General features: G+C 36.2%; 1 protein-coding gene across 2 annotated transcripts; it reads left to right on the forward strand.

Annotated features, from left to right (window-relative positions):
* Positions 1-8,869: 8,869 nt before the first annotated feature.
* LOC112541391 (uncharacterized) lies at positions 8,870-27,864 on the forward strand. Of its 2 annotated transcripts, XM_025170690.2 has the most exons (6): positions 8,870-8,957; positions 11,613-11,756; positions 15,699-15,920; positions 23,583-23,720; positions 24,798-24,917; positions 25,545-27,864. In XM_025170690.2, the coding sequence occupies exons 1-6, from the start codon at positions 8,873-8,875 to the stop codon at positions 25,733-25,735; spliced, it is 900 nt and encodes a 299-aa protein (XP_025026458.1). In that variant the 5' UTR covers positions 8,870-8,872; the 3' UTR covers positions 25,736-27,864. The 2 variants fall into 2 exon arrangements, with proteins under 2 accessions (XP_025026458.1, XP_025026457.1); XM_025170689.2 differs by lacking the exon at positions 15,699-15,920.
* The last annotated feature ends 4 nt before the right edge of the window (positions 27,865-27,868 follow it).

Consider the following 27,868-nt stretch of genomic DNA (forward strand, 5'->3'; position numbering starts at 1 on the left):
GGACGGAGATCCAACTGGGAAGTGTTGGAGGTGACATTACAGAGAGTCCTGTCTGCTTCTTGGGAACTGACACATTGAGATTGATCCTGGATCACTTCACAAGATGAAGCCCCAATCATCTACCCTGGCACTGTCCAGCTAGAGTACAACTCCAGAATAAAGAATACTTGACTCAGAAAAAGACTGCTTCCAGATAGATTTTTAAACATGGATTGTGGGTGGTTCATTACAATGATTTCATGGAATATTCAGATGACACCATCATTTACTCAGTAGCCCATAAATTATATACCTTTGATCAGCTTCTCCATTACTATGAATACCTTGTTCAGGAATCTCAATCTTTAAAAATAAGGATGTCCCATTGCACTAATCTCTGTGACTGCTTGCAGGGGAAGGACTTTGATGTCAGCTGTGATACTCAGTACTCTCCCAGTTTCTTCTTTCCCATGTACTGAGCATGCCTATTTCCCCACATTTGCAATAATAATCCCTACAATAAACTCACATACTGTGAAGCGCTTTTGATTTAAAGAGAAAAGGTGTTGTGGTGCACGTGCAGGTGTGCATATAGCACCTGTTCACAACTCCTTAAACTAAATTAAACATGCCTTTTCCCAGGATCACATTGCAGCTCCAGAGGGAGTTGTCAAAATATGCTACATGAGCCCAGTAGCATGATACAAAACACCTTTTTCATTAGGAATCAGAAGCTCAACAATAGTTAGACAGGCAGACAGAAAGGCAGGCAGACAGACAGGAAATTCTGGAAGGACAATTTCACCTTTCTACTATCAGTAGGTTCCCATGCATTCTCAAAATCTGCTTTGTGCAGCATTTAGTTTTTGATAGTAATTTTGAAAGGGATGGGGGCTGCATAGCCAAAGTTAAATATTTTGTTGTACAAGCTGAATTAGATGCTCCAGGTTCCCTCTATTAAATAATGTCACCTTTAGTTGCTGTCCCTGCTCTATGGTTTCTGTGATATTTCAATCAGGATATACTGGTATTTTAGGATTACAGAGTAAATTGATACTTATGACATACCAAATGTGAAATATAATACAAAAGAAAATGATGTCCAGGTGGTTGTATAAATCAGATGCACACATGTTTATAAGTACCCTATATTGGACAACTGAGGCTAGTAGTACAAGCATGCAGACACTTAAATATATTCTATCATAATCATGGACAAGCTACTCAAAATTACTTTAAAATAAAACTCTGAAGAAAACCTAATTATCTGTAGATAATGAAACAAATTGTATACAGATTATATATTACAGCTCTTCAAACAACAGAAAATGAAAAAAACAACAGCTGCATAATGAAGAACAAGACACATTAAAGTAGGTGAAAAAGATCATAGACATGAGATAGAGTACCTGATATTTAAATAGTTGTTACTTAGAAGTGCAATTTGCAGTTATCTCATTTCTCTCTGTGTCTTAATATCCCACACCATTTCATTAAGTGGAGATTTGTTTTATAGCAACTGAATCTGAATTTCAAAATATGTGGAGATAAGAGAGAACATTTCAGAAATTGAAAATATCAATTTGCCTCAGAGGAAATTTTTATTTTGTAACTAAGTAGGATTATAATAATTTTTTGAAGAATCCCAAAGTACAAGGAGGGAGGTGAAAGTAAAAGAGAGGTTAAACATGAAAATACCTTTATTGTGACATAAATTGGCCATGTAAGCTTATCTTCAGTTCTTTTCTCCATTGTAGCCAGTGGCTACAGAGAAGCATGCCCAGAGTCGTTGAGAGTCAGGCAGCTTATAAGTTTTAACAACAACAATGACTGGATAGGTGGATAAAAATGCCAAATCCAGTCTAAACATCTGGCTGACTGTGCGATCAACTATAATAGTAAGAACAACAACAACGACGACAAAAGGCAGCTTTAGTCGGAACAACTTACATCCTGCAACAATACCTTTAACACCATCAAACCATCAAACAACATCTGCCTATCCCAGGTCCTTGGGAAGGACTCAGTAGGTGTATAAAAATGCCAAACCCGGTCTAAACATCTGGCTGACTGTGCAACCAACAATGACAACAACAACAACAACAATAATACAACTTCACTGTTAATCCTAAGCAATCATGATCAAAAACAGATTGAAGAAGTAGGTAGGAGCTATGACACTTGAGCCTCATGTGGCAGGAGGTCCTCAATGAGGGGATCAACTGGATTGTGGTGATGCTCTGGGTATCCAACAGGGATGGGTGTCTTGGAGTTCAAAATATTTCACTTCTTGGCAAACAGCTCAAATAGGGCTCCATAACTTTGGCAAGGCCAGGTACAAAAAGATTGGGCCTTTGGGAAAGGGGCACAAGCCTGAGACCCTAACATAGTCAATTCATATGGCCACCAATCTTGCCAAGGCAATTCTGGGTGGCAAACATGGTTAAAAACATCAGTATAACAATGACAAATATAAATAGAAACATAACACAAACAGGAAATTAAAAAAGAATGGTATCCAAGGGGGAAAACCCCCCTACCCATAATAAATAACACCTCACAGGCTCACATGGAGTGACCAGTTCTTAGGGGCTTTCCAGAAGACCAGCAGGGTGGGATCTCTAATCTCAGGTGGGATGGTATTCCAAAAGCAAGGGCAGCAGCTGAAAAGATACATTTCCTGGGTCCTGTCAGATGACATTCTTCAGTAAATGGGACTTTAAGCATGACCCTCTTTGTCTTTCTTTAAAAGATAATTATCATTAGAAGATCATATGCTGAAAATGCACAGAGGAGCTCATCTACCATCCTTAAATACCTTAAGACAAGAGGTGGCCACTATATACCTGCAGCACTCAGGTATTCGAAGCCAAGCCAATAGCACAACTTCTTTATGGTGCTCAGCTGGGCCCCTTCTCCAATTCTGCACCATTAGAATTTGTACAATACAAATGTCTAAGATCAGCACTTCAAGTCCAAAAATGTGTCTCTAATGCCATCCTGCAACTAGAGACTCATGAAAGTTAGGCTAGAGTGTGGGTGACCATACTCAACTGTTGGCTCAGACTATCCTTTTTTCCCCTTGGCCTTGTCCCATTAACTCTGAGTGATGATTTTCAGTCCACATGGAAACAGGCAGTGGCAACTAAAATCTCATCCTTGGGCTTCTTTCCTGGTCTTCTACTCAGCATGGGATATGATCAGTCCAAAGCACTCATTAGACAGTGTGTAGCAGAGAGAGTGCCAATTGGATCTAGCCAGGACCCCAACCTTTATTGCCAGCAAATCCAACAGGTACTCTGCCTCCCATATGGTATATTTAACTAAACTTGAAGTACCTAAACACCAGAGGGCCTTTACTCTGACATGATGTCATGACCTCCCCTCAGCTGTCCTTAAAGGCCAATACAGGAAGGTTCCTTACCCAGAGGGACAATGCCCCTTTGACTCTGGACACAGAGAAACAACAGGGCATGTGCTTCTCCAGTACCTGTATTACACAGATATTCGTACTATGGCTTATGCACCATTACTGCATAAATACCCAGGGCACACAGGACAATTCTACACCTCCCTGCTACTTCCAGATACCAACCCTGCCACAATGTACAGTGTTGCCAGATTCTGTGCAGCAGCACTTAAAATTTGTCAGGTGATGATCTGTGCCATAAACTAGACTTAATGAGTTCTAGTTCACCATACTAGAGTGGTCTGTAATTTGATATAGTCTTCCACATACTAACCTTTATGTTCCCCTACACCCATCTAATGCTCCTACTCCTCCTTTTAGATTTTTTTAGATTCTTGTTTTTTATATATACTTTGTTTTAATACATATATTTTACATCTTTTAGCTTTTCATATTTTTTTAGATAATATATATATATTTTAATAACATATTTCTATATCTTCTAGCTTTTCATAATTTTTTAGAGTCTGATGCTTTTTATTTATTTTAGTTTCTATGCTTTTTAATTGACTGTACCCCACCCTCCTTATGATGGACTATGGCCGTAATAAAGATTTGATTTGATTTGATTATATGAGTGAATAGAAAAAATATCTTCAGAGCAGGTAATTTATACTTAATTGTACTGAACTAAATACTTACTGCTTTTCCTCTAAACCAAACTTTTATGCCCTGAATTTCCTCTGTGAGTTGTAATAATGTTTTTTGTAGAAATCAAGTGTTATTTATTTATTTATCTATTTTTCACACATATGCAATAGTGCCTACCTATATTTCACGCCTGAGTTTCAAAGAAGTGGATTTATAGAGTCAGAGAAGGTACTGTATATGGAAGAGCAAGAGTCTGCCAATGATTACTTGGGTGATTACTACACATCAAAGTATTTTCCATACTTTAGCTTTCAGGTGCTTGACTCCAGTGCATAAAATGGCTGAAAATAAAGCTGACATAAGGAATCTTTTTCTGAATTTCAACCCCTTCCTTTGCTTTGACCATGGTTGGCACAGTAGCCAACTGAAGTGGGTGGGTTTGCTTAAAGGAATTGAAGCACAGCATGCAAGAGGACAGCACAGTTTGAGCCAGCAAAGAATGGAAATACTAACTTTGATGTGGAGCCCCACAGAAGGAAATTTCATTAGCAACTGGCGGTGGATAGAAGTATGAGTGAGTTGAGGTCAATGCCATGCATTCTTGCCTTCCAAAAATGGTGGGTGGCTTGTGGTAGGTAAACTGGAAATTCAGTTCTGAGTGAGAGGGGACAGGACAAAACCCAACTATTCTCCTAAGACGTTATGATGCAACCTGCTTGAATTTGCCTCACACAATAAATATTTAATTCGGGAAAAAATCTTAAATATGTTTTTAGTTTCACACATAAAAAGTCTTTCCAAATTCTTCACCAAATTAATGGACAAAGCAGTTGGATGGAAAAGAGAAACTGGAAGGACTATCCCTCCAACAATTGCTCAAGGACAGCACTCCACTGCAGCATAATGATAATACCACCACTGAAAAAGGAGAAAGAATTATTTCATTCCATTGGGCATGTAGGAAGACAGTAGACTGCTGAAGAGATGATTGTGCAATATTCACATATTCCCTCTGCCATCTTGTTACACTCCACTCTAAGAATTGCTCTGAAATTCTCTTCTTTGAAAAAGCTTCTAAAACAATTCCCTTTCATTAAAGGCAGATTATATTCCATCAGAAATAAATTCTCTTTTTTCACACTGAATGAGAATTTGTAAGAAAGTACAGGGGAATTTCTCTGTCCAGTATTATTTATTATGTTTATTTGGAACCAAGAGAAGGACCTTGAAGCTATGTTTTGCTCTTACAATAACAGAGCTCACCACCAATTTAATCCAACCCCCTCTCCAAAAATAAATTATCTCATTATTCCAAAATTTTGGGTCAACTATTATCTGAACTTCTAATAAGGTTCCTAATATAACGTCACTCTCTGGCACTGTGGCAAATTAAAATGGCAGCTATCAGTGATGAGGGCTGGTTGGAATATTATTGCTATGTGACATTGCTACATAAGAATAATAGAAGGAGCTTCCTCTGAAGCCCAAGGTCTCTTTAGACTGAAGTCAACCTGACTGCAAGCTTCTCCTGGGTCGTTTTCTGTCCACCTATATATTTTCACACTTGTGTCTTGATTATTCTCAGAATAGATGTCATAAGAAGACCAGCAAGGATGGAAGGTTGGGGGAGAAACAATCCTGAGAAACATAGATAGAGGAAGGAAAAAGATATGTCTGATGGGACATGATTAGATCTAGGATAAGGGAGAGTAAGGAAATATGAGGTAATATTTGTGGAAATTCAGAAGGAAAATTAGGATATTTATTAACTTAAAACAATAAATGATATGAGCACATAACATCTTGATTAAACATCTGGAAAAGGCCAGAATAAATGACATTTTTAAGAAATAAAGAGAACTATTCTCCTCTCACTCACTTCTTCCAGGATTCTTGGAACAAGGAAGCTATGTTCATTCAGTACACTAAATGAACCACATTGTACTTAATTAACCACTTTCTAAGTCCACATGACATCGTGAATCATAAGCTAACCACACATTTAGGGTTTGTGCAATAACCCAAGGTTAAAATGGGACTGGCTCTTTTATAGCTCGTGATGTTGTGCAAACATAGGCACAATTGCAAGATCCCATTCTCTTCTTCTACCTATTTATTTAGGATGGGAGAAGAGGAAGAGCCTATTAGCATAGAGCTGGCACAAATCTAAAACACAAAGGACAAGGGCATCCATGGGTGCCTTTCTAATTGTAAATGTCTTTTCTCCTCTCTGTGCTGGCCTGCAGATGTCTGGAGATTCAGATGACTGCCCTTCTCACAGAAGGCTATTTTTGTCACATCTTAGATCACTGAAGGTTTTTTTTTTTTTTTTTTAAAGAGAGAGCAGTAGAGACAAAATTAAGTTATCTTGACCTTCAGTCAGTTCCACAGCTTTCAGCAACAGAGTTTGATATTTTTGGGGAATGTGCGGAATCCACCAACATGCTAACTGTAAAGTTGACTCTGCCTAATTTTTTGTAAAATAGTATTTTTACAAGGAAATGTGTATCACTCTGATCAATTTGATCAATATATATGCAAATGTGGCATATATATACCATCAACAAAATATTTGCAAAAGGAATTTGCACCAACAGATGTACATGTTACATTTCTTTGTCCATCAGTCACAATTATATATTTAATACCTGAGCAACTGTAATATAAACACGACATAAATTTGTATTAATAATGGAAAGACAACACAACTATTACTATACTATTGCTACTTTTCCTGTATTAAATTAATTTGGTTGCTGTGATGATCACAGTAGAGGAAACAAAGGTAGCTGGGCTATAGCAAAGAAAAAGAGCCAATAGCATGATATGCCAAATTCAGGAGCAAAGGGAACCAATTACATTCTGATGCTAAGGCCCTAGAATGCAACTGTATTACATTTAGCAGCCTGACATTTAATCCTTCATTTCTTCTTTGGCTTAATTCACCAAATATATACAGACATGGATACACATACACTCATATTTTATATGATATTAATATTAGTTTGAAGATAACTACTTATGTACATGTTTTCCCCCCATGCCACTACTATTTGGGAATTATAGGAGAATGGTATAACCTGTCTAGAGGGTGCCAGGGGATATTATATTGTAAACTGCACATTTCATCTACAATAATGTTTCTTTTTTAGTCTGTAAAAGAGAATATTCATATTCTGTATGCTGTCAGGCCCCAGCAGATGTTGAACCACCATAATTGTTCTGGAATAGACCAACTACAGGTAGTCCTCATTTAGCAACCACAATCGGGACTGGTAACTTGATTGCTAAGTAACATGGTCACTAAGTGGAAAATCATGTGACTGTGCTTATGGTTTTATTTCAGCTTCCCTTTTACCCTACTCCCCCATCCTTTGGAATGCTCAACCTGGCACTGAGATAATTAGCAAGAAGGGAATTAATGTTTGTATTTCCTTTCATTGGAGAGGAAGGGATTGCAAGAGAGTAAGCAGGCACAAAATGGGGAATACACATTGAAAGGAATGAGCTAGTGCCAGCTGTTTGCCTAGAGTGCTTACAGCTATGAGCCCCAAGTCACTTAGGAGGCAAACAAAAGCTGAAAGTGTGAAAATGATTAAAATCTTGCCAGTTACAGGCAGCAGCTACAAGCCAGCTAATTAAGGCCAGAGTGCTGAGCTTGTTAACTTGAGATTAGCACCTTTGGGAGAAGTACGACTGTTGCGACTATTTAAACAATCTCTGCACTCAGTGAGTGAGGAAAAAAGAAAAAAAAAAAAAGAATGGGTCAGGCACAGGATAATGCATACCAACTGACTATAATGGAGAACATGTGACTGAGAGACACAGACGCTGAGAAGATCGGAAATACAGGTATTGGTTACAAAGTTACTTTTTCATCACTGTTGTAACTTTGAACGGTTGCTGCCTGAGGCCGTCACTAAGCAAGGTCTACCTGCACAAACCAGTAGTTATTTTTGTTGTCAGCTTGCTCAGGATGCTAAAGCACAATAATAGATTAATTTTAATATTTCATAGAAAATACTGTTTGTTCACTTATGGAGACATGGGCATGTATGTTACTCCAGATGTTGAATGACATTTGTCATCTTTGCTGACCATGGTTCATGCTAGCTGGAGATGATAGAGTTGGGGTCCAATCACATCTGGAAGACTACAGATTTCGACTATGACTTGTAATATTCTTTATAAGTAACAAGTCGTTCCCTGTTGGCCCTCTTTCTACAGATTTGGAAGTTCTTCATGCTTAAAGTATATTGACTGAGTTTATATACAGTACAACATGAATAGATACAACAGAATTTTGTGGTTCTGTCCCAACACACAGTGTTTGCAACAAGCTTGCCTCATTGTTTTTAGTCAATTTATGTTATGATTACCTTTAGTTGGATGAGTTTTTTTAAAGAAAATTCCAACATTCTTCATATATTTAAGAAGAAAAGACTTCTTATATTTAAGAAGAAAAGTAAAAGTATACAGGAAACTGGTATAATGTCAGAATTTGCTTTGAATTTTTCCTACTTTTGACCTGTTGGCTAAGATGGTCTTGCTTAGATTACTATGTCATTTCATCTTCTGAATTTACTCTTACACACCCCACTTCCTGCGTATATGGCCATAGAAATAGATCATCTTGCTAATGTGGCTATAGCATGAGGTCAGTCAACCAAACAACTTTCCGTTCTATTTTGATTCTACATTAATCTTGGATCCCTCCAGTATTTGTTCTTTTTTTATTTCATTTCTTTCTTTCTTTTTTTTTTTTTGTTACTGCTTCTGACATCATATCCTGAGTAGTACATTGGTTTAACAGCAAAGCTAGATCTTCTCAGCATGCAGTGCAAGAAGATGTTTAAAATGGATTTCAGTTTTTCATTTTCCCTGCCATGCATGCTGATAATCCTGACCATTACTAGTGGTAAGTGGAACTTTATTTTATAAAATTAGCACAATGCCTAGCTGAATGGAAATGGTGCTTTTGTACAGACCCTCCCCCCTCTTTTAAAGGAGTCAACAGTAGTCAGCAAAATATTGGCGTCATCATCATCAAAGCATAAAAAGGGATAATTGTTCCAAAGTAAGACTGGTTTTTCTCATAAACTAATTTTACCATGTTCTTTTGCTTACTGCATTTATAATAAAAATAAGAACGATTGAAGGGCTTTGCATGTAATGCAGTGGGCAAAAAGGGAAGTTAGACACCATGATTCTTAGGGCTCCTTCTCTTTTCTCAATATGTCCCTGAGTAAATAATTCAGTATGCTAGGAAAAATCATCCCAAATCACTTAGGTCAGTTGTATGTAGCTTTTAAAAATGGATTTCAAGGTTTTATCATACTTAAAGTTCTTTTGAATTTGAAACACCAGATCTGTTTATATGTTCATTCATGATTCCAGAGTCAGTGACTATGAATTATAAGAAATGAATGTTACAAGTCTAAATTCAGATGTACATGCACTGGTCATGTTCTTATTTATTTATATTTTATATTAAACAATGGAAGTTATTTCTCTTACTGGTTTTATTATGTGTTGTGTTATCAGTATAAATCTGTGAACCAAACAGTTCCTGCTTTTTGAAGCCAGTGAATCAACCAATAATGATATATACCAGTATTTAGTACAAATGATAATATAAGGCGTATTTAATTCTACAAATAAGCAGACAAGTAATATATTTCAAATATTAAATACTTTAGCCAAAGGAAGAGCTATTTTTAGGTTGTAGTTTTGTTTTCATCAGTATATTAGCAAGTATTGTCATTTAAATCTGAGATCTGTGAACTCATCTGCTTTTAATTTATTAAAGTTTGCATTAAACAGATATATATAGAGAGAATGGGACTTATTCTCAAGTAAGATCACATCAAATTGCAGCTTAATAAGTAAACCAACCAGGTAATTACAGTATTTGTAAGGTTCCTTAAATAGTTATTCCTCTGTCTTCCTGGACTTTCCCTCAGATGAGGTAAACATATAAGCTAAGAAATATGAACACCTTAAATCTGTTCCAAAAAGAACAAGGCTATGCTCTTTTATATTAACAATCACAATGACACTTCTTTTCTCCAATGCCAATTTGTATGCTATAAAGATAGATAAGTTAATTAAATGTTTTTATAGCAGGCTAAAGCCCTCAGGATATCCTTGGCTAAACTGGGGATATCTTCTGATGATGACAGCTTTATTGTATCAGATTTTTAACTATATCATTTGATATCTATTTGTTTTGGAATGAGACTTTTTATGATTTTTCCCCCTCCTTGACCCAGTTGGAGAGCAAGTATATAACACCTTTAAAACTTTGAAAAGTTTTAGGGTACAGTTATACCAACCCAAATTCTTCATTTTCCACCTTGAAGCATATGTCTAAATATCCCAGACAAATTTAGTTATTAATAGCTAAGTGGTTACTTTTTGATAGTGAATTACATGAGAAGCTGACATTGTGGTACCCAAATTTGAAAATAGCAGGGAGGATATTTTATTGGAATGCTTGAGCTAAGTAAGGAATTAACATTTTAAATCAGTTGATTGCTAATACAGTAGTTGTTTTAAAGATGTTGAGAGATTGTGCGTTGAGTATGACTCACCTACAACATTTGCTTGGCAATGTACAGTATACATACATTATGTGTCTACATCATTATAATATTAATATCAATACTAATTATATTAATATTAATAATGATTAATTTGCATTAGTTATATGAATTGTGGAATGAAGAATGGGATTATTGAGTTTGGGAGACTCAATTGGTCTAGGCATTCATAAATATGAAATATGCTTCTTAGGATTTAAAATAAAATTCATTCTCTAGAAAATACTAATTCATATTTACTGTGCCTCTCAAACAAACAAAGTTTAAAAAGCTTGGATACTGGATTTTTTGGTGTTAGTATTGTAAGAAATGCTCTTTAACTCATATAATTTGGTCTTGTCCAGCTACAGCCTTGTTTTGGTTTCAAATTATATGGCAATAGAATCATGGAAAGAAATATCATATTTAAGGATGTCAATTTGATGTTGAACTACATTCCTAAAACATGGAGTTTGCCATCTCATCAAGAACTTTGGCTCTACCAGGCCTGGGTCCCACAAAGAGGATAATTCTATGTAACTGGAAAGAAACTTATTCTCCTGATTTTAAGGACTGGATCCATGGGTTCATTATTGATTTTTGAAAATCTCTGTCTTCTAAAAATGAGCAGATGACACAAATTTATAGATTTAAACATAAACTTGAATTATGTTAGGATTGAATTAATTTTATATTGTTATTTATAGTTATTAGATTAATCTTTTTCTGTTAGTTTTTTTTTCTTTAATCATGTTTAGATCATTTTAATCACTATACTATTTCTAGTAATAATCACTATTTTTTCTGTTGGTGATGTAGATGTTTTTGTATTTCATTTTCATTCTCAGATGCAATACCACTCTTTCAAACATCTGTTGATATACTTGTCTCTATGCCAACGTTTTATCTATTTTGCCAGTACAAAGACAGATACATATAAAACCCAGAATATAATAATAGTACAACAGTGAATGTGTTTTATTTTGTTATAGGCAAGATTTGTACTGCCGATAATTCAACCATTCCAAAGAATTCCTCACCAGAACCAAAGGATGCTCACCCAGTTATAGCATATAATTTGTCAAAGGAAGACAAAAGAAAGTGCCCTGGAAATGAGACTTCCTTTATTTGCTGTGGTAAGTATCCACAGCATGGATGGTTTGGGAGTCAACCATGGCAAAATCTAAGAGCTTCATTTGCAGTCCCTACTACGGTATATGTATTGATGTCTTAAATGTGTTTACTCCAGTTAAGCATCCAGCCTTAGGCTGTGATCAGCAGATAGGTGAACCTGAATTTGAATTTAACCTGTGTTTAAATTTAAACACAGTGGAGCCTAAAGGCTATAGGACAGAGAAAATATTTTGTATTCAACTGGCAACCATCATTACCTCATGTGGCCTATTATTAGTAAACTGGTCTTCTGAACAATCAGTTATAACTTCAACTATCTTTATGTTCACAAAGCAGATTCCATATGGACATGCTAAATCATGACTGGAGCTTGTTACTGACATTTCAGATGATTGGCTTTACCATGTACCCAAAATAATTTGAGCTGAAATTAAAAGTGTATAGTTCCTTGCAGAAAAATTATGTGAACTTGTCATCCTTGTCTCTGTATAACAAGGAACAGAAACTTTTTGGTCATTACAAATTACAGTAAAAAGTTGTTGCACAAATCAACTGATTTGAAACAATTAAAAGGCTTTTTACTCATGCTGTATTTATGAACCACACTATTTTTCCTCTAGCTTTCTGAATACACAAGCCTAGCCCTGGACTGTTACAAATGGAAATGCTTCCTTCTTTAATTCAGGTATAAGGTATTATAGTTTAAAGGAGGGAGAATTCTCAGAATAGCATTTTCTCTTTGGAATTGCACAGAATAAGCGTCACTCTTAATCCCTTCAACATAGGAATTGCACTGAATATGCACTTTGGGTACACAGTTGCACATATAGTGGATTTACAATATAAAGGGGCAATTTCTATCTCCACCCACACAAAAAGCAGTCTTCTTTCTCTAACCACATATACAGTACATCTTTATTTTTCAATTTTTTAAAATTCTTATTTTTATTATATGCAGAAGAGGAATCAAACCAAATGCCCACATAAGCATGCATGTCTTATTTACTAAACAAAACTAACCCTGTACAAGAAGATTTTTGTCAAAAGCACTCCTATATCAAGCTAGACCAGTAATGGTGAACCTTTTGGGCTCAGCATGTCAAAAATTTGGAAAATGCCTAACTTGACTGTGCTGGCGTGTCACCACCCCTGCCCCTGAACAAAAGAGAAACAATTCTTTACATATTCATTTATTTTAAAAAATACACGTTAGTCCAATCATGTGTGGTGCTGGTATTATATAAAGAAACATCAAATAATTACAAAATGCAATAAAGGTAAAACAAATACAGTTTTGTGGAGTCCTTGGGGTTCTCTGAGTTTGGTTGTTTTCTTGCAAACGTTTCATTACCAAGCTAGGTAACATCTTCAGTGCTGATCTTCCTAGCTGGGTAATGAATTATTTGCAAGAAAACAACCAAGCTCAGAGAACCCCACGGACTCCACAGTTCAACCCTGAGCTACACATATTCTCTTCTATTGGCAAATTCAGTTTCTTTAGTAGCCGAAACAGGGAAAATAGTTGTTGTCGGGTGTTGGTGAATGCTGGCATGTCACCCAAAACATCATGGCATGTCACCTTTGACACCTGTGCGATAGGTTCGCTGTCACTGAGCTAGACAAAGAAGTATTTGAAAAGAGTTTCCTGTGCATTTGGAAACAGGCTGTGAAAAGGGGCAGCTTTTTATTCAAAGCACCTTTTCTTCTGGTTCTGCTTATATAGTTCCTCCTTATGATTGCTAAATAGCCCCATGCCACACATTTGATTGCTGTATTTGAATGATGGGGCTCATTTTCATGTCACCCTAATCTTTGCATGAATATTCCTCATTATCTATTTTTACATGACATTTCCTTATATTGTTTTGCTTCATCTCATCCTGAGCTCACAGTTGAGGCAGTTCAACTCATGTTTAGTTCTCTACTTTATAGTGTGTTCCCTCCTGTTCTGACCCAATTTCTGCTCTGTACACAATCCAGCATTCTTCACTGAGTATGTGGTTGACGGAGGAGTCAGGGGATCTGTTCAGCTGTCACTGGACACTTTATGCTGCTACAGCACAGACCCTTCTGTGCAGTTGCTGGGCATTGCCTTCAATGGTCATTTTGACCTAGGGCACAGGGGAGGCTGGACACCTGGCTTCTGAACCATCCACCTACACTATCTAATGCCTGCACTGGCTCCTTTCTCAAGTGCTGACTTGAGAAAATGCTGTTAAAAAGATCAGTTTAAACCAGGAAAGGCAGCTGGGTTCTATCATGAATGAGTGCTTTAGTTTTTGCACTACTTCTGTCAACAAGGTGTTTCCTGTGGCCATACTTTTAATTGTATTTATTACTTTGTTGGCGAGTGTGCCTTTTTTTGCCAATTTAACCTGCTACTTCCAAATGCTGCAAGCATGACCATTTGCTGACAGCACTGCCATTCTCTGGCAGTCAAGGATGGAATTCACTCATTATTGATCACTCCCTCCTGACCCATGCCCTTTCTTTATGTCTGTTAATTGATAGTCACAGGCATGAAGGAGGCAGGAAGGAACACCCAGAAGCCTCTCATAATACTTCCTCCTTGCCTTTGACCTGTCAGCCAGGCTATTTCTGAACATGGGTCTAATGCTTTTTTTGAAAGACAGCTAACTGGAGTCTAAAAATAGCCTGGCTGACAAGTCATAGATGCAGAGAACAGATGCCTGATGAAGTAGGAGGAACATCACACCACTCTTCAGTATTCTCATCATTGCCATTCTTGTTACACTCAGTACTCCACACAAGTGGCCAGTGGAGAACACAAAAGTTAGTCTCCACAGTGTTTCTCATTCCCCCCACCCCAATCTTCATCAGTACCTCATTGTGTTTGTTTTCACTGGGAAGGTAACACTGGTTTAATTTAAAAATGAATGAAATGATGTTTAGAAACCATATGCCTTGCCTTCAGCAGGAAAATGGAGGGAAAAATGAGCCAGGATGTGGTGGGAGTTCTCACCTGAAGGTAGAGTGTAGGTAGTCCTCAGCTTAAGATGGCAATTGGGACTAGAATTGCCATTGCTAAGCGATGCATTGAAAAGTGTGATGTCATGTGCCGATTAGTGACAGCAATTCCAGAAGTTCTGGTTGCCTTCTCAAGGACCATGTGGGTTAAGTCAGGACCTCATGTAACTGTGACTTATGACTTCCTGCTGGCTTCCCCATTGACTTTGGTTGTGGTAAGACAGCAAGAAACGTCAGAAATTCAATCACGTGACTGCAGCTTGCTGCAATGTTGTAATCATGAGTGGTGACCATCGGGATGCTATGAGAGCTGGAACTCTGAAGGCCAGTCATAAGTACCATTCATTCAGCACCGTAATAATTTTGAATGGTCATAACCTGAGGACTAGCTGTAGTGTACCTTCATTATAGTGTCCTTATTATAGTTCACCTTTAACTACATACTATGACATATTTGGAAATATTGTATTAATCAAGTGATTTACTTTACAAAGTTCCTAGATTTCATTTTTTTTTTTCTGAACAACATTTGTATGGAAATAACTTTTTTACAGACTTTTTTTTTTTCAGGAAGCACAGAGCAGGAAAAGGTCTATGAGGATTTACCAAGTAGTATATGCAATTGTAATCTTTCTATCTGAAGAAGCTGACAGAAGCTTAATGAAAAATATAGTAATTTGGTTTTGACTGAATATGAATAAAGGGAGATATTGTATAACTTCTAGACAGGAAAATGAAATGTGGTAAAGTTTTTTGCTGGTATATAAGCTTTACATTTGTAAAACTGCCCAGTGAAAAGTTCTGATATATTTTCCTATGAAAGCTAGACCAGACTGATTTTTATTTATTTGATTATATCATAATTTTTATCTTTCACCCAACATTATTGCCATAACTTTTTGAATTCTTGTCTCCTGCCTGATTATTGCCACCCCACTATTTATATCTGCTTCCAGTTGTTCATATTCATTGTCTGCCTGATGGAAAAATCAGCCTGTCCTGTGAAATAGGTGGCCAGTTCAATGACAGTATTTACTGGACTCTGAACGGAAATCATATAAGTGATACCTGTATGAAGGATAATGGCAATAAAGCTATTTTGGAGAAGGGTGGCAAATTCATTTGCCACAGAGGAAAGCACTGTAGGAGTACTCCTGTTAAACTGTGGTGTAATAATGGTAAGTTATATTTTACTTAGCTTCTCTTATTGAGTTCAAAATGCTATATGGATAAATATAGCTATATAGATAAGCAAATTGTGCTCTCTTCTATATCCTTCACGTAATCTTGCCAGCAGAAAATCATTTCTTTCTATCAAATCACTTTCTCTTCTCACGTCCTCATTAGTGTGAGACTGCAGCTCTTGTTTAGATAGTTTAGATAACAAGAACTCCTTCCTTTTTCTCATCCAGCTTATTTTAATCTTCCTGATTATTTTTGCAAGTACCATTTCAGTGAAAGCACCAAGCAGCACAAATGATGAAAGGGCGCCACTTGTCATAGATGGAGAACAATTGTTCCAATATATGCTTCAGGAGAAAAAAAAAATACTTTACATACACAAATATATTCAACACTGCTGAAAAGTAAATGCACCCTTTAGATTATTATGCCAGGAGTAATAATCTAATATCAACACCAGGAAATCCTCATCCTTGCTTGTCTAAATTCAAAATCCTCTAGCATGCAGTTTCCATGAACTTCATCTTTTATTACAAACCTAAGGCTAGATCTGGCTATGCAGTTTCTGCATTTGTATTTGCCTGCAATTGTGTTATGTTATTATTGGCAAATGTGATCCAGATTGGAGCTCCATATAGAATTTGTGATGCAATTTTGGCATTGAAAACTTTTATTGCTGCGGGAACAAATCTTCCTCCTTTTTAGTAAAAATATTGAAGCAAGGCCATCATAGCAGATTTAGCTTTCAGAAGTATTGGCTTACAATGATGTTGCCAGGTTAGAGCATGGTTAAATAAAATGCCCAGATAACTAAAATTCTCTAGTTGTGTTATTATATGATCTTGAATTTTCCAGATATACTTTTTAACTTTTCTTTCAAAAACCAAAATTTTATCATAGTTAGTTTGTAATTGATTTTCTTGGCAATATTAAACTAGTGCCTCAAGTAGGTGTTTCTGGCCCAATCTGGTACGTGAAAGAAGAGCAGCGTCATCTGCATATAACAAAGTAGAAATTTTCCTTTTGGCTAATGATGGACAATGGCCCTAAACCTGAAGTAATGTGGTATCCAGATCATTGAGATAGATGTTAAATAGTGTAGGGGCCAGGATGCAACCTTGTCTCACTCCCTTCTTCACTATAATATCATCTGTAAGTGCACATTTTCTGTTGTGTCTAACTTGCATTATACTATCTTGATACAGTGCCTGTATTAGGTATGTAAGACGCCTGTCAGGAACCAAATTTTCTAATTTGGCCCAAAGTTTGGTTCTGTTAACAGAGTCAAAAGCGCCTTTAAAATCTACAAAAGCAGCAAACAGTTTACCTTTCAGGAAAATGGAGTATTTTCTTGCCAGATAGGCTAATACAAAACATTGATCAATTGTTGGCCTGCCTTTTCTAAAAGCAGCCTGAGCATTTGTTAAAACAGAATGTTCCTCAAGGTAAGAAATTAATTTTTCATTTAAATGTCTTGCATAAAGTTTTCCCAGGATTGATAGCAAACTGACAGGCCTATAATTGGCAGGGTTTTCTATATCTCCCTTCTTATATAGGGGGACTACTATAGCCCTATTCCAGCCCAAAGGGATTAAACCAGAGCTCTCTATTGCAGTGAATAGGCCCACTAATAAGGGGCCCCACCAATCTAGATTTTGTTTTTCAATGGGTATATTATCCTGGCCAGGAGCCTTGCCAGATTTTACTTTTGATATAAGGTCAGTAATCTCTTCCTCTAGCACTGGTTCCCACTGTGGAAGGGTAAGTCACTTGAATCGAATGTTATTTGCTATATTTGTGACAGGTTGCTCCTGCTCCATAAACACTGATTTAAAATATTTTCCCCAGGTTTTGGATAGTATACAACAATCCTAAAGAGAGGGAGCAGTGAAATCCCTGGAAATTAATTTCCAAAAGGTTTTAGAGTCTTTATACAGAGAAGCATTTATTAATAATAACCAGGAATCTCTCTCTGCTTTCTGTTTCTTCTGACATAATAGTATCTTATAATTTTTCTTCTGACATAATAGTATCTTACAATTTTTGTTCAACTCATAATGTTTTAAAGGGGGCTGTTGTAAATTAGACTTTCTGTATGCTAAATATAGAGCTCTTAATTTTTTCTTAGCTGTAACCCAGTCCACATCAAACCAACTAGAAGCGGTACTCAGTTGAGTATTTCTTTGATTTGTTGTAGTGGATGCTCCAGATACTAGAGTTATACTGATTAGGATTGTTAAAATATTAAAAGAAATTATTTTTCTGTAGAACTTCCATCTTTTATTATACATGATCTAAAATCCAAAGCTTGGGTAGAGTTTAAACTGTAGCTAAATAATTATTTAGATTTTCTGCCCAAGAAATCTTGCAGTAGAAATTACTTTCCTGAAGAATCTCTGGGGAATAGTATTTGGTTAGACAAATTTCTTTATTATTGGTTAACAAACTTAAAACTATAGGTTGATGATCACTATCTGATCTGGAGCCAACATTAAATAATCTGACAAAGGGAAATAAATTGGTCGATGTTAATAATCTGTCACATTTGCTCCCCACCCACAAGTAAATGTGAATTCACCAGGATAATCATGTCCCATTGAACCATTTAAAATTATTAAATTTAACTTATTGCAAAGACTAGCTTAACAAGATCCCGCATAGTTAATGTTCTGTTCTGTAGACCGTCTGTCATACAATCCACTTTCCCAAGGTTTGACAGATAAATAAGGAAACTTGGCTACCAATGCTTCATTATTAGGGCCAATTCTGGCATTTAAATCACCCAGAATCACAAAATGTGTATGGGGGAATTTTAAAAGCAGATTGTATATATATTGTTCCAATTCTGTCCAAATATGTTTAGTTCAGAATCATGTTTTAGCTGTTGGAAGATAAATATTTATGATTATTAAATCAAAATATTTTAATTTTAAATGTATTGTAATAGCACATTGTTCATAGTGCCCTACTAAGGTTGTTTCTGCCTTTAAAGCACTTGAGACAAGGATTGCTATGTTAACTTTCTTGGAAGTTCTAGAAGCCTTTACAATAAATAAAGCTCTGAAGATAAAGATAATTGTGCACCCAAGTTTTCTGGAATATAATAATATCAAAATTGCTTAAATATTGAGTAAAAGAAATATTACATTTGTTGAACCAACCAGCAATATTCCAGGAAATTATTGTCAGAGTGGAGCGCTTAGAGTTATATTCTGAAAGTAGTCAATCATCAACATTAATGTGCTTTAGTAATCCTTCTTTATCATCACAATAATTCCTGCTTCTAGAATTACTTGCTGGTGAGTTTTGGGCGGACCTAGGGTCCTTATAAAGACTACTGGATTGACTGGGTTACCACTTAATTCATTGACCTCCAATTATCTCATTTGTTGCTAATTTGAAGCAGACTCAGTGTTAGTTTTATTCTGCAATCTCTTTGTTTCTCTTGTGCCCTTTCCTTCCATATCAGCAGCAAACATTATGCTTGATTTGCTTGATTAGTTATTTTCCCTGGTGGTTTGACTAGCTGCTCTTAAAGTTTACAGGGTTGAGGTATGGTTGGCTGTATTTTGTAAAAACGAGATGCTCTGATAGATTTTTGATTAATAGAATCCTTAAGATCAAATATACCATCTCCTGTTTCTCTTGTTTTGAATGGAACAATTGCTCTTGCTTTAAGATAGTTAAAAATAAATACTCAGTCTTACTAATCATATTTGTAGTGATTGATGGAATTAAATGTTGGATCAATTGAACAAAGTGTAATTTTTGTTCCAATTGAGATAACATTCCTTTAGGTTTAGGATAATTTATAAAAGCCAATTTATTAGGCACAAGTTTAGGATTCCAGGGTATATTAAATAACTTAGTAATGACCTTCTTGCATTTACCACATTTGGAGTTAACCATAGTTGACTCTTCTGGCACTAAAGGGCATAAAGATAGTTTTGCATCCACAGTTACTAGAGTTTGACAAGCAGTTGACTTTCTCTTCTTCTCACTAGGATCAACTGTCATTAAGATAGAGCTTATACTGTTATTATTTTCACAGTCTATGTTTGAAGTCCTCTTTGATATCTTATTTAACTTCATATAATTCTTTCTTTTCCTTTTTGTTGTTATTATGCGCATCTGTAATATTACAGTCTATTAAATTTTAGCTTCCCAGCCAGTTTACTTGTTTTATAGTTCTTTATATTTTTGCTTTTTTTCTTCAGCTATCCTTGTTTCGATTTAAACTGTTTAGATAATTTCTTTGTATTAGAATTATTTGAGTTTAAATTTTCTTTCCTGGAACTCAGTGGTTTACTTGTTAGCTCTGGGCATTGTAAACAGTTATTGCTTTGCTCTGCCCCTTTAACTGTGTCACATTTCTCCACTTTCACCTTTTGTTGGACCAATTTAGTGACAATAAAGAGAAGGAGCTTGCACTCAGTTAAAAAGTGTTTAATTAGATGAAGTTCCACATCCCATTTTATACTTAATTTATCAGTTGATTCCTGCAATTGCTTCAAAGTATCCAACACTGGGTAAAAGGTTCTCTGCTATAAAGCCGTCATTCTAAGTCTTTTTGGCAACCATGCATCATAAAAAGATAAGTTCCTTTTATTTGTTCAGTATCCTTGGTCAAGCTTTGGCTACTTGCAGTCTCTTGAGAAATAAAATAATAAGTAAATTTTAATTGTCTCTGTTGTAAATTATTTAGCCCAGCTTCCTGTGTTAGAGATTGCAAGCCAAGTTGTGCATAGCCTCTGCAAGTGAGAACCATTATATATAGTAGCTTGTAATTCTATCTCTTCAATTATTTTAGCATCTACATGCAAAACAACCATTAATAATTTCCAAGGTTTTATAAACTTTAATCAGTATTTCCTGCTGGTACCTTAATGTTTGTTGTAGTAACAGCGTTATCTTCTAAGGTCAGGGTTAGTGCTACTCCCTTTGCTTTCTATTTACTAAAATAGCCTTTAATCACTTCTTTTGACGTAAAATTAGCCAGAAGTAGAAAAAATAAAGTATTATCCAAAGGAGCTGTCTGGAGGCTCAGCTTCTCACATTGCCATCTTAACTGGAAGTTGCCACTCACAGGCCAATTGCAGGCAAATTTTTAAAAATCTCTTTTAAGTGTACCAAGCTGTGTTCCAAATTCTGTTGTTCTCTTGGAAACTGGGCAATGCCCTTTGAAAACAAAGGCCTGGTTAAGCACTAATAAGTTTTGGTTGCAAATATATCTTTTTAAAAATAAGGAAGGATTGCTTCAGGAAATTCCAAATGAATCTTTTGTAGGTATGTGGTTTAAACAAGTGACTTAAAAGATAAATCAGACTGGCATTGATCCTGATTATTTATTTTCCAGGGTATGTCATCAGCATTTCATTGTATCAAACAAAGATTATGGGATAACTCAGTACAGGAATTAATGGCCAAAGCCAATGTATCATGTTCACCTGTAACTTTTGGCATTAATTACAGACATTTTTCAACTCCCTAAATATTTGGATAGCTTATATTTAAGTAAATACAGAATAGCTTTCTCAAAAGTCAGATTAAATGTACTGCCATCAAATATGCTATATGGTAGATTTTAAAAAAATCCCACCTCTCAAAGTTTTTGTCCCTGTAATGATCCTGATCCTGAACCAGTGGATCATATTTTATTGTATTGTGAATTTTATAAGAGTCTTTGGCAGGAAGTTACCTGGCCTATTTTAAAATCTAAACCAGGAAGGGATACTTCTGAGTATGTAAAAATTTTACTTGCAGATGAAAATCCTGAGATTACAGCAGCAACATCCAGATTTTTAACTATGGCTATAAAGACAAGGTTTTTAGCAACAAATCAATGAGTTGGGCCTTTAAGTGTATCATGTAATATTTATTAAATATTTTATTTGTTGAATTGTTTTATTCAATGTCAAGTCCAGATTATATTTGTAACTTGTTTTCTGGCCTTTTGGCTGTAAAATAAATATTGATTTATTTACAGCATCTGTATTTACAGTACTTTCCTAAGTCCTAGTTTGGATGTAAGAAAAGAGGGAGTCAAAGAGAGAGATTTGATCAATGGCTCTTTGGATTTGATGTGACATATGAGCAGATCCATACAGAAATGCTATTAGGCGCCATAGTCAAGTGCTCTGAAACACCAGGGATCTGTAGGGATCTGTAGTTTCAAAACATAGATTTTAGAGCTATGTTTACACACAGATTCAATCCCTAACAACTTCAAGAAAAGATGGAAGAAAAAGTGCTAAGACTGAGGAATTGAGGCCAACTAATGTGGATAAGCAAGCTACCTAGATCAAAGGTATAAGGCAGCTTTACGTATTATTATATCAGAATACGTATTCCAGAAACTGAAAATTATGCATAGTTGAAAAGATGATAATTGTGCATAATTCAGGGAAAATATTTTGATTTCACTGTGTATGTCCTAGATCAGACTATTTAAAGAAACATAAACAGTTAACACCCTCAAACCCACTGATTGCTCTGAAACTCCATTTTTCAACAACAATAGCAGAAGACAAAATATCTGGCTGTTTCTGTTAATGCAAATACACAAACAAAGTGGACTTTGCAGTGATGATTCATTAACTGTATTTGACAGTACAGTTAGGTTGTTCAGCCTTACCCTAACATCACTTCTGTCTTCAGATTGGTCTGTATTTGAAATAACATTAAGTGATTCCTGTAGTTTATGCTGTATCTCCCTAGGTTTGCAAAGTCCAAAAATAATTATCTCTCAGTGGGGGATTGTGCAGCTGTTACTGAATCATAAATATCAAAGCCACACAAAAGTATTTGCAGACAGCAGCCCCTGACAACACACTGACAGAAATTAATCCAAATTATTAAAGGGATCAATGAATTAATAGTAACAACTTTATGCTTAATTATTAAAATTATTAAACTTTAATTAGTCTTATCTAGGGTATAAATATTAAAATACAAAACATTTTGTCTATGTTTAAGGATGCTTTACTACAGCTGCTAATATTTGCAGATATTTTGTAAAAATAGTACATGTTAGAGCCAAGGAAATGGTCACCCTCTTGAGCATTCAACTCAATGCTTTTGAGTTGAGGGTATTTTGTCACATCATGACAAACTGATCGTGACAACTTTGTGGTTCAAAGATCTGAGTACAGCATATCAACCTGCCAAGGGGAATAGTCACATACATACATTCCTATACTCACATACATTCCTATAGTCACATACATACAAGCATAGACACACATACATTCTTCCTACTGCTGCTAATCTTAGGAAAAAAAGTTTATATCAGAACTACATACAGCTGAACCAAACAGAATATCATACTCCTCGTACCTGATTTGGAAGACTCCACACTTTGGAAGTGCTGCCTCAGTGACTTCAGTGTTAATAACTGCACTGTGGAATTTGACATGTAACACTAATTTTATTTAATGCATAAGAGATATATGTTTTTTAATTTTTTCATCATTATGTGTGTGTGTGTGTGTGTGTGTGTGTGTGTGTATTTAAACATTTAAAAACAAAACTCTGCTTTTTCAGTGTCAAGATGGATTTGACATCAGCTCTAATTTTGATATGGTTTAATGTTTAGGAAAGCAAGCATTGATTTCTTCTATTTTTTCAACTGCTGAAGGCCAGCTATTTCTTTCCACCAGGGGATCTGCTGCAACACCCACTCTTCCTGTATGTCCTAACAGCCTGTGGCGGGGGAGCAGTTTTGCTAGCCATCACAGCCTCATTGATCACATGCTGCTGCATGAAAGCCAAACACAACTTCATTCAGGTGCCTGTGGGTGAGTAGGGCTTTTCCTCTTTGGTGTGGTGTCTCACAGTACAGCCTCATGTATGCTTACTTGGAAACAAGGACTTAAAGGCCCATGAAAGAAATAATAAAAAATAGAGGGAAATGGTTTTTCCATTTGTATTTATTATTAAAAACTTCATTTAGGCAATTTGGCAAATAATTAGCAAATATTTTTGTGGAAGACATCTCCTTCTTTGGTGAATGCTACTGAACACATGCTGTTTACCTCCTCAGAACTACTTGCCAAGGTGGGTAGCGCAAGCAGAGCATGCTCCACAGCATTCACCAAAAGGATGAAGTCAGTAATATGTCTTCCAAGGTCTTCACCAAAGCAGTTGGCAAATAGTCTGGAAGAGGCTCCAGGCTGAGCAGTCTCAGTGTGCCCACATTTGCCAAAGCTGCCCAGACTGGAAGACCTGTGGCAGCACATATTAAGTGGCTTTTGACTGGCAATCCCATAATGGTTGCTCAAGTCAAAAGTGTTGATGGATTTTGGTGAGCTTTATAGGACAAGCATTCTCTTAGCCTCCTCCAAGTACACTCAGCACCATTTGCCAAAAAAGGAGAGAAAAAGCTCTTCTCAGCTGTCTTCTGTAGCGTAACACTATGGGAAAAAGCAGAGATAGGCTCTGAAACAGAGTCAGATGTAACAGAGTATGTTTGCATTGTTTCACTTTTAGAAGCAACAATACCATGTTGCTTCACAAATCAGCTTCAGGAGATATTCATTTCATTCATCAGGTCAAAGCACCCTTCAAAGCTTCACTAAACCCTAATATATAAGACAACAACATGACAGTCTTAAAGTCTATTAGGGCTTACTTCCAGGTAAGTAGGGTATAGCAGGGTTCCTCAACCTCAGCAACTTTAAGATGGGTGGACTTCAACTCCCAGAATTCCCCAGCCAGCCATGCTGGGGAATTTTGGGAGTTGAAGTCCACCCATCTTAAAGTTGCTGAGATTGAGGAACCCTGGGGTGTAGGACTGAAGCATCTCTCTGTTCCACAATAAGAATGGAAGAACACACGAGTTGCACCTTTCAGACTTTGATTGTGCTTTTCTACAGAAGATGAAAAGGATGAGGGGATAACCATGTCTGCCATTTCCAGTGAAAGACCAAAGAGTCCTCCTAATGGAGACCATTGTGAAGTTACAGATGTCCTTGTTGATAGTACCCCCAATACTAGTAAGTACAGAGACATGTGTTATTAAGTGTTGTTATTGAACAACAGAAAGCTAAATGTATCTGTGTTGCTTCTAAAAGCTGTTTTTCCTACTGTCCACTTTGGCATGGAGGAGAGATATGGTAACAAACCAGAATAATGCATCTCCATCCAGTATCCTTTGAAGGAAGCCAATCTTTTGCACTTATTACAAGTGCAATAAGAAATCTCCTTGAAACAGTTTTTACATAGTGATTGTTTTATACATACATGTATTGTTTTAAACAGTTGTTTGTATAAAATCAACTTGCCCAAACTGGTCTTGTGTCCCAGAATTCCTTGCCAAATGTTTACTCATAACATCAGGTCAAGTAAAGGTGATACAGAGTTTCATTGCCAATAATAATAATAATTATATCCTATGATTTCCTGACTTTTTGACTTCCCCAAATAGATGGACCTTAACTAATCCATAAACAGCTTCATAGGAAGTAAACATGTTTAAGTTCAAGAACTCAGTTTCCATGTTTTAATGTTTGGGTCATTTACAAGAATGAAAAGCAAGATGAGTTGAAGATCTGATTAAAGATTTCAGTAATGTACACAATACTATATATCTTTATGAATTTTCCTAACTTATTCTTTTAAAGGTGCACAAACCTGTGAAAGTTTCAAACCAGATCATAAGGAGGATCCAATTCCTTCAGTGGAACCTGAGATGAAATCAGAATCCAGAAGAGAGGAGAAGGTGGGGACAGAAACAGAGTTCCAAGAGGTCACAGTTGACAATGCAGCTCAGGAAGTTATAGACGACTGTTTTCCTGATCCGATTGATGCTTGATCCTATGTGCTCCCTTCTGCCTTCCCCAAGTCTGGGGAACTGGGGCTTCTTCATTCCAAGCTTTCTCAGAATAGTATAATGTCCTTTATAATTACTTACTTGCTAATAGCACAAGCCTGCAAAACCATTTAAAATGAGCCCAAATGTGGTATTCTGTTGTGTTCCTACTCCTAAGAGCATTTATAAAATTAAATATGAGAAATCTAAACTCCATTCTCCCCAAATTGGAATAATTTCTCTTTGCTTCCAAGTCAGTGTTTGGCCTTCAATCCCCAAGATTCCTAGTTCAGCCTAAGTAGACATACAACTGACTAAATTCTATCGAGGAATTCCAGCTGTTCTTACACTGAAATCAGAAACAAAAACTCTGTAGAAAATTTTAGAGCAGGTTTTAAGCTACATCATTGAAATGTTCAGCTGTTGCAGATTTTTGTGATTAAACATAGTGTCTATTTACTTTTGTGCTGAGGGTTTACATGAATCAACATTGGTTCCTGGACCCCAAAATCCAGGGATTAGCAGCAGGCTCCTTAAGCTATGTCACACAGGATGTTCTCAAACTGCCTATGACTTTTTTTGGGTCTTCTGTGCAAAGATGGACAGTGACCTGTTGACAGTAGACCATACGTCCAGAAATTTCCCTCAGCCCATAACTTTCTAGAGCCATCTGTATTATGAACAAAAACCCTTTCACCCCATTTTTGCAATGCAGAGTGTAAGGATTCTTATCATATATTTCTCTTGGACATTTTGAAGAGAATTAGGCAAAAGTATTTTTATATACATACTCTAGCTTTTAGTGTGTGACTAACAGAGAAGAACAGACTGTTCTCCCTCACCACGATTTTGTAGATGATATCATCTTAAGTCAACTGCTTTCCAGCAGTCTTTTCATAATTTTGCTCATCTTTATTTAAGATGTGCTTGCAGTTTATTACAAAAATAAAGAATCAGATATCTTTTGAGTTTACCTGTCTTGTGAATCTTGTTTTCTCCTTACTTGAATATCAGAAATGTTTATAGAAGATGCCCTACTTTTTGTGGAACTTTGTGAGCAAATTTATGTAAGAGGATAGGACTACTAGTTACAGTAGCTACAAACTACTTAAAGGACCAGTGCTTCATGCTTCTAAAACCACCTGCCATTTCTTGAAGGACAAAACCAGGAGAAGCAATTGCCCCCACATCTTCTTCCCGTAAATGTCAGGTCAACCACTGTGAGAACCATGATATGTCTAAATCAGCATCAATTTAATGCTGACCTTACCATAAGAAAAAAGGGTTAAAACTTTTATTTTTTATATGACACATGGCCTTAATTTAATGTGGTATTGAAACTAAGGCTTAAAACTCTTCCTTTCAGAGAAGAAAAGCTTTTCATCTGCTTAGCATGCTATCGAAATATAAATACAGTTTGCAGGAGTGTATACTATAATGTGAACTGGCTGTAAGTGTATCCAGTGCACTTAAAAAAAAAAAAAGCACACAAATTGGTGATGACAAATACAGCTTCGGCATCTATTGTAGCCAGTGTTCAAAGGAAGATACTCTGAAATATTTTAAGAGGAATAAACCACAGGCAGAGATTAAGCTGTCCTTTTCTTTTTCTTTATTGCCATCCAAATCTTGTCAGGGACTAGATGTTTATGCTTTCTCTCTTTTTTCGGGGAATATTGTTCAACATGGTGTATAATAATACTTGCCTTGATTGCCAAGTTTTTGTACCACTTGCATTTAGATGCAGGATTTTCTCATTCATCTTCCTAAAAGATTTAAGGCAGTTTTGGCTGGGCTGACTGTGGATTATACAAGTGAAAAGCAGCAGATTAGGAAAAACTAACCAAATCAAAATGACAGTTGTCTGGTGATAGGCATTTTTAGACACACCCCTTGAACACTTCCTGCTTTTTGAGTCAGGAACTGGATCTTTACTACACCAAAGAAGATGCATGGAAAACCAAGGCATGAGATAGCTTTGCATATTCTGTTGAACAGCTAGAGCTTGCCACTTTGCTTCATTTTCTCACACTATAGTGCAGCAACGCAATGTCTGAAAAATAATTCTCCTGTAATGCTTTTAGCTGTATTCACACTGTGGTAATTTTTTTATGATGCTGTCCTTCACTAATAAAG

This window comes from Python bivittatus, unplaced genomic scaffold, assembly GCF_059951505.1.
Source record: "Python bivittatus isolate LINGU-HERP-01145 unplaced genomic scaffold, Pbiv_v1 ctg000350_np1212, whole genome shotgun sequence".
NCBI classification, from domain to species: Eukaryota; Metazoa; Chordata; class Lepidosauria; order Squamata; family Pythonidae; genus Python; species Python bivittatus.